General features: G+C 57.3%; 1 protein-coding gene and 1 long non-coding RNA gene across 2 annotated transcripts; one reads left to right on the forward strand and one right to left on the reverse strand.

Moving 5' to 3' along the window:
* Nucleotides 1-390: 390 nt before the first annotated feature.
* Actg1 (actin gamma 1) lies at nt 391-3203 on the reverse strand. The gene is made up of 6 exons (XM_021175549.1): nt 3120-3203; nt 2659-2787; nt 2326-2565; nt 1601-2039; nt 1327-1508; nt 391-1235 (listed from the first exon to the last, which is right to left on the reverse strand). Exons 2-6 carry the CDS (start codon nt 2779-2781, stop codon nt 1092-1094), a joined length of 1128 nt encoding a protein of 375 aa, XP_021031208.1. The 5' UTR covers nt 2782-2787; nt 3120-3203; the 3' UTR covers nt 391-1091.
* A 187-nt stretch (nt 3204-3390) lies between these two features.
* LOC115032308 lies at nt 3391-5878 on the forward strand. The gene is made up of 2 exons (XR_003837958.1): nt 3391-3560; nt 5478-5878. It is a non-coding gene; the product is annotated as an uncharacterized LOC115032308 (long non-coding RNA).
* The last annotated feature ends 1459 nt before the right edge of the window (nt 5879-7337 follow it).

Here is a 7337-nt window from a genome sequence, read left to right on the forward strand (position 1 = left end):
ATGTTGCATGGCCTTTTAAAGGCTGCAATTGTTAAGACATCTAGGTTACTTCTCTTTTGGCCATGGCTACATTCTTTACTTGTTCCTCATGACTTGGTAACTGAGGAACTGTCACCAATACACCAGAGCTGGTTCTACCTGCCCTCCTCACCAACACTTCTGTGTGAGGCCCTTTATTGGGGCTGCCTGGCCTAATTCCTCACCCTGAGAAACTCCTGGGAGAGAATGTAGCAGGGAGTGGACTCAGACTCCAAGCATGGCTGGCTTTAAGCTGGGGTACAGGCTTTCTTACCAATGGGAAGGCTTTCTGCTGCTAGGCAACCAGACACACCTTTCCATTTCCCAACTCCACCCTACCCCACAGCCCTGTGCCAAAGCAGGAAGACAATGGTCAGTTACTGCAGCACTTTTATTTCTTTACACAATGACGTGTTGCTGGGGCCTAATGTTCTTCATTGAACAGTAGAAAACCAAAATTTGTCATTTCTTAAATTGAGTACAAAAAACCTTACATAAATTAAAAGGATGAGTACATTTACAGGTGTCGAATGCAAACGTTCCCAACTCAAGGCGAGTAACAACCCATGGCGGTCAGGAGGGAAGAAACCAGAACGCAAACTGGGTCCTAAGGCTCGGACTTTCCCACCCTGTTAGACTGGCAAGAAGGAGTGGTAACTGGTTCAGGAACCCTTGCCAGCCTCGGGAAATCCTGGAAGTCTGCTGTTGGTTAATACCCTGCACAGATCACTCCATGGTGCTCACAGAGATCCACCAGGCTGGGGCTTTCTCATCCACAGCGTGCTCTCCCCAGCCCCCAAGTGACCGAGCCACATGAACTAAGGACTAAATCAAGATATGCACAGGGTATTAAACATATACCAAGGGAGCAGTTAACTTGAATACAAGGTCAAAAATCAGCAACAAGTTCTACGATCCAGTGCTGATATCAGATACAAGCTTCAAGGACAAATTTCTTTTCAAAGGCTTATTCCAGTTTCATGAGGCTAGCATGAGGTGTGTACATTTGCCAGGGCAAATCGATACTTCCATATCAGCTCATGCAGCAGATGCCTGGCACCTGCTCAGTCCATCTAGAAGCATTTGCGGTGGACGATGGAGGGGCCCGACTCATCATACTCCTGCTTGCTGATCCACATTTGCTGGAAGGTGGACAGTGAGGCCAGAATGGAGCCACCAATCCAGACTGAGTACTTGCGCTCAGGGGGAGCAATGATCTGTGGAGGAAAAACACTGAATGAGCACTCATGCCCTTCCTGTGGGTCCCACAGGTCCTAGGCCTGCTCAGGCCCGGTGGTAGCCACTCACCTTAATCTTCATTGTGCTGGGTGCTAGGGCTGTGATCTCCTTCTGCATCCTGTCAGCGATGCCTGGGTACATGGTGGTACCACCAGACAGCACTGTATTGGCATACAGGTCTTTGCGGATATCCACATCACACTTCATGATGGAGTTGAAGGTGGTCTCATGGATACCACAGGACTCCATGCCTAGGGGACAGAGCTCATTTAGCCACTATATTCTGTGTGTTCCATCCCTTCTGCGAGCCCCTTGGCTCCTAAATCATGTTGTAGACACCTACCCAGGAAGGAAGGCTGGAAGAGTGCCTCCGGACACCGGAACCGCTCATTGCCGATGGTGATCACCTGCCCATCAGGCAGCTCGTAACTCTTCTCCAAGGAGGAAGATGATGCAGCAGTAGCCATTTCTTGCTCAAAATCCAGGGCAACATAGCACAGCTTCTCCTTTATGTCACGAACAATTTCCCTCTCAGCAGTGGTGGTAAAGCTGTAGCCCCGTTCAGTCAGGATCTTCATGAGGTAGTCTGTCAGGTCCCGGCCAGCCAGGTCCAGACGCAAGATGGCGTGGGGAAGGGCGTAGCCCTCATAGATGGGCACTGTGTGTGTGACCCCGTCACCAGAGTCCATGACAATGCCAGTGGTGCGCCCAGATGCATACAAGGACAGCACCGCCTGAATGGCCACGTACATGGCTGGGGTATTAAAGGTTTCAAACATTATCTGCGGACAGACAAAGAACACCTCAGTGACTGAGTAGCAGGGGCCCTGAGCCTCCCACACCCACACTCTGCATGCTGCATGCCACAAATGTGATGTGTGAAGAAAAAAGGAACAGAACACAAGCAGAAACACAAACAGAAACCTGGAGGCTTCAGGGAGGAAATGCCAGGAGAAGAGGAACAGAACCCTAGAAACACCAAAGAAAAGCTTGAATGTCAGGAAATGAGGCACAGCACAAAATGACTCGTCACGCCCAAGGGGAGGCAAGGTCCGGGCTCAAGGATACCTGCGTCATCTTCTCTCTGTTAGCTTTGGGGTTCAGGGGGGCCTCGGTCAGAAGCACCGGGTGCTCCTCAGGGGCCACACGCAGCTCATTGTAGAAGGTGTGGTGCCAGATCTTCTCCATGTCGTCCCAGTTGGTGACAATGCCGTGTTCGATAGGGTACTTCAGGGTCAGGATACCCCTCTTGCTCTGGGCCTCGTCACCCACGTACGAGTCTTTCTGGCCCATGCCCACCATGACGCCCTGAGAGAGAAAAGGCCGCGGTCAGACTCGCCCCACCCACCGCGCGACCCGGGCCCCCAGAGAATACAAGGGAGGCCATTCCTCTCCACTAACCTGGTGTCGGGGGCGCCCTACGATGGAAGGGAACACGGCCCTGGGGGCGTCGTCGCCAGCAAAGCCGGCTTTGCACATGCCGGAGCCATTGTCAATGACGAGTGCGGCGATTTCTTCTTCCATAGCGATCTGCGCAGGAAAGAAGCCCCGGAATCAGCGCACCCCTCACCCAAATCAGAAAATGCCCATGGCCAGGGCCGAGCCACCCCGGGTCCCAGGGGCGGCGTAACCGTCGGCTACCGGCAGCGCCCCGTTCCGCCGCGGCGGGAAGGGGCTGCGCACTGCGTCGGGCACCGCCCTGCCCCCAGCCGGGTCCCCAGCCGCGGCTGCAGACCCAGGCCCACCCGACAGGCGCCCTGCGCTCCGCTCTGCAGCGGTGCGGCAGGCAGGGCGAGCGGGAAGAAAGGGCCGCAGGAAGTCACTGGGCCAGACCCGGGGAGCGAGGCGAGCAGGCCGCTTACCGGCGAAGGAGGCGGCGGCGGCGACGGAGCAGCGGCAAGAAGCGCAGTGTAAGCCGGCGGCGGAGTGTGAGACCGACCGCGGCCTCCCCCGCCGCTATTTAAGCGGGAGCGGGCCGCGCGCGCGGGCGGGGGCGCGCGCGGCCCCAGAACATGTCCATATATGGCGATCTTTCCAAAAGCCGGGCGCCCATTGGCCCGCCCGCCAGGGACACGTGGGGCCCGGGCCCGCCCGCCCCTGGCCCGCGCCGCCGCCAACGGCCCCGCCCGCGCCTCCCCCGCGCGCTCGCGACCCGGGGAGGCCCGGTTCTTGCTCGCGGGGGTCTCGGCGAGTGGCGTGCGTGCGATCGGCCCTGCCCTGCCCCGGGACTGCCGCGCAGCAGGGAGGGCCCCGGCTGCGCCCCGAAACTGCCAAGCCCGGGGCGGGCCGCGCCCCGATCTGGGGTGAGTCCCGTGGCCCCCGCCCCTCTGTGAATCCTGCGCCCCGCACGCCCCCCAGGACCTTCCTCTACAGGTTCCCTGTGTGCCTGGCTGGGGACGGGCTGGAGGGATTCCCGGGGGTCCGGGGAGCGGCCATCACATCCCAGTCACGTGGGAGGGGGTCACCAGTTCTTCCACTTCAGCCACGTCCCTTCATTGGAGGAGGGGTCGTCACGGGGTTGGGTGTCCCTGGGCATCAATGGAGGTGGTGGTGGTGTGAGTGGGCATTGTGCTATGCAGGCTTTGTGGGACACATTGTAGGGAAACTGAGGCAGGGGCAGTCTCCCGACTTTCAGGATGATCCAGCCCCGCCCCCCCGCGTGGGTCAGCTGGCGAGACTCCTCTCCACTGATTATGAAGTCCGGGTCAAACTGGTTTTGGGCACAGAATGCTTAGGCCTTAGTCCCCTCCGGACAGGCGTCGGGGGCGGGCCTCGCTGCCCTTCTCCCGGCTGTTTGGAAACTTGTCACCCTTAGCAGGGTCGTGGCGCTGCCGTCCAGTGCTCCGCCTCGATGGTGCTTGAAGGGAAAGCTGGCACGGGAGTTAACCGGGTTTTATTTGTAAGCTTCTGGAATGGTTCATTGTGTAATGAAGCGGAGGGTAGCAGTGAAGTGAGGGACTCCAAGGTCACAGGGCACAGAGCTTGATTCGAGCAGGTAGGGGGTGCCACTCCCCACCAGCCCCCTGTGCACAGGCGCTCTGTGCGCGAGCTCAGGCAGCCCTGCAAGGTCAGCTCCCCATCTGAGACGTGAACACGAGACCCAGGGGGACCAAGCAGCCTGCCCTGCTTACCTGCTGGCCATAAACCCGTGCCAACACTCAAGTCACCTTTTGTGCAACATCAGGCCTAGAAAGAAGGGCGCTGGCCCTGTGGTTGTACAGAGGTGGCTGTCAGATGAGAGCACCACCCATGAGGGGGGATTCAGGGCTGGACCTCCAGAAACCCCACCATGAGCCTACAGGAGCTAACAGCTAACACTTGTAGGTGGGGGTGAGAGTCGTGGGGAAAGTGGAGGGTTTCGGTAAGCACTCACACCTCTGACACGCCCATGGCTACCCAAGAAGTACTGCCGGGGGCCTGGCCCTCAAACCCGAGCCTTCTCTTAAGACGCCTTTGTCTGCTTGTGTGCAGAAGGCGCTGCGAGCACGGAACGGCCATGTAAGGCCGGGTTCCACCTGACGCCGGCGGGGGCGCCTTGTCCCGCCGCGGGACTAAGGTGCGACTCAGGTGTGCGGGTGGGGGCAGGGGCGGCGGGCGGCGCGCGGCCATATTTGGCGATTTCGACCCGCGCTCCGCCCGCCGCCGGGAGGCCAGTGGCCGCCCTGAGTCACGGGGGCGGACGTAACGGACGGGGCGCCCGGCCGCGCTCCTCGCCTTATTTAGTCAAGCAGGCTACCCATTGGCCCGCGGGACAAAGGCGGTTCCGGCCGGTGCGCGCGGAGACCCTCGCCTGTGCGCTTGGGCTCCGAGACGCAGCCCTCCCTGGGGGCGCGGGGGAGGGGTAGCCCCAGCCCCGCCGGAGCGGAGCCGCGGCCCGGCCTCCTAACGCCGTGCAGGAGAAGGAGGCGCTGTGATTTGTCAGTTTTGCAACTGGGCAGTGTGAGGGAGGCCTCGCCCAAGGTCAGGTCCGGGCCGTTCTTGCCTGCTGTGGAAGTTAGCGGCCCCACCCCTCTTGGAGCAGGAATTAAGAGTGCCTGGCTTCCGTGAGCCTGCAGGCCAGGGGCAGCGATTGCAGGACTGCCAGAAGTGGGCGTGTCTCCCGTTGTAAAGAAAGACTCAGTCTAGAGAAATGATAAGAAATATTTTTCCTTTGCGGGCTTTGGTCGGCTTTTATTGTGACGTTGTTGCATCTTATTTCATATTCCGGTGGATTAATGCAGCAGTTGAAGAGTTGGGGAGATTTACTGCAGGCTGGCTCCACCGGACACTCTCCCAGGTGGTCACTGCAACCTGTCACTTCCTTCTCCCTGCGGCCACTTTGGATTCCCCGGACTCTCCGGTCACCTCTGTGCTCAGTACCTGGATCCTCCAGCAAGGCTCCGCCCACCAAGGCACTTCATACTCACTTTCTCCTTGTTAGGCAACCGAGAAATGTGGTGAAAAGAGAAATGAGAGTGAAAAGGCCGTGAGCATCAGGCCAGGTTTGGAATGTATGCCAAGGTTACCCTCAGTAAGGGAGCTGACGTTACAGTGTAATGAATGAATGAACTCTGATGTCTTTGAAACTTTTCAGTAAACCTAAAAGCCCAGAATAAAAAGGGAACTGTAAAAGTATTGAGGACCTCAACGTCTAAATAACTGGAGTCCACGTTCTTGTCTAGGCCTTTGCAGACACATCACATGCAAGTGGGGACATCTTGTCTGTCCCAAGACAGTGCCGAGAGGTACAGGTCTGGCCTTTCCACTGGAAGGGAGGCAGTAAACCGAGGGTGAGTCTGAGCCAGCCTTGGGTGGCAGAAACCAGGGCACATTACAACCATGAAGGTCAAGGGTCTGCAGAGCACACCACATGAAACACAGTGTGTTGGCCAACAAACAGAGCCTCCCCACCCACCCTTAGGAAGGTGCTCTGCTGGTGTGCCCAGCCACTTAGTGCATCTGTGTCAGACTTGAGGCTCGTCTAGGCAGGACTGCCTGCCTGGGCCTTGGCCTGATCTCAGAGATTCGCTCCACCTCGGCTGGGTGTGGTGGCCCACACCTTTGAATCCATTACTCTAGCAGCAGAGGCAGGCAGATCTCTGAGTTCAAAGCCAACCTGGTTTACACAGTGACTTCTAGAACGGCCTGGGCTACATAGAGAAAACTGTCTCAAAAAAGAGAAAGCTCTCCTCTCAGGACATTGCTCCCTGTTATGCCCACTAAGCTGCTCCAACGCCCAGGGACCATCTGTTCCTCACTGCTGTGGTGAGATGTGGATGTGGTAAGAGGTCTGAGAAAGTGTGTCCAGGGCTGACTGCCTCCTCCTGAGAGACATGCATCTCCTAAAGCTGATAGCCCCCTTGCAGCTCTTACCCCCTTTCTGCACAACAAGAGGCAGATCCTGCAGCCACCCCTAATCCTCTGACCAGCCCCGCTTGTCTGTACCTGCTTCCAGTTCAGCTTTCATTTTAGCAGGCTGGCACCCACTGTCACCCACTGAGTAGCCACAGAAACTCCATCGTGGGCTGGTGAGATGGCTCAGCAGGTAAGAGCACTGACTGCTCTTCCAATGGTGCTGAGTTCAAATCCCAGCAACCACATGGTGGCTAACAACCACCCGTAATGAGATCTGACGCCCTCTTCTGGTGTGTCTGAAGACAGCTATAGTGTACTTATTTATAATAAATCCTTGGGCCAGGTGTGGTTGCACACACTTTTAATCCCAGCACTCAGGAAGCACAGGTGGATTTCTGAGTTCGAGGTCAGCCTGGTCTACAGAGTGAGTCCAGGACAGCCAGGGCTATACAGAGAAACCCTGTCTTGAAAAACCAAAAAATAAGTTTTTGGGCCTGAACGAGCGGGGCTGACCAGAGTGAGCAGAGGTCCTAAAAATCAATTCCCAACAACCACATGAAGGCTCACAACCCTCTGTACAGCTACAGTGTACTCACATACATGAATCTTTAAACAAAGAAGCTCTGTCCTTTATGAAGCTGGATGTGGTGCACATGGCAGGAAGCCAAAGGAAGGGAGAGGGAAGGCTTCTCAGCTCAGAGGAGGCGGCGGAAGTGAGCAGGGCCTGGACAACCAAGCAAGTGGGG

This window comes from Mus caroli, chromosome 11 (assembly GCF_900094665.2).
Source record: "Mus caroli chromosome 11, CAROLI_EIJ_v1.1, whole genome shotgun sequence".
Lineage (NCBI taxonomy): Eukaryota > Metazoa > Chordata > Mammalia > Rodentia > Muridae > Mus > Mus caroli.

What these genes read in the sequence shown, in the direction of transcription:
- Actg1 (XM_021175549.1), bottom strand. Translation starts at nt 2,781, where the DNA reads ATGGAAGAAGAAATCGCCGCACTCGTCATTGACAATGGCTCCGGCATG. An exon ending in TAGGGCGCCCCCGACACCAG is followed by an intron (nt 2,566 to 2,658) that starts GTTAGTGGAGAG and finishes TTTCTCTCTCAG; the next exon opens with GGCGTCATGGTGGGCATGGG. An exon ending in CCAGCACAATGAAGATTAAG is followed by an intron (nt 1,236 to 1,326) that starts GTGAGTGGCTAC and finishes TTTCCTCCACAG; the next exon opens with ATCATTGCTCCCCCTGAGCG.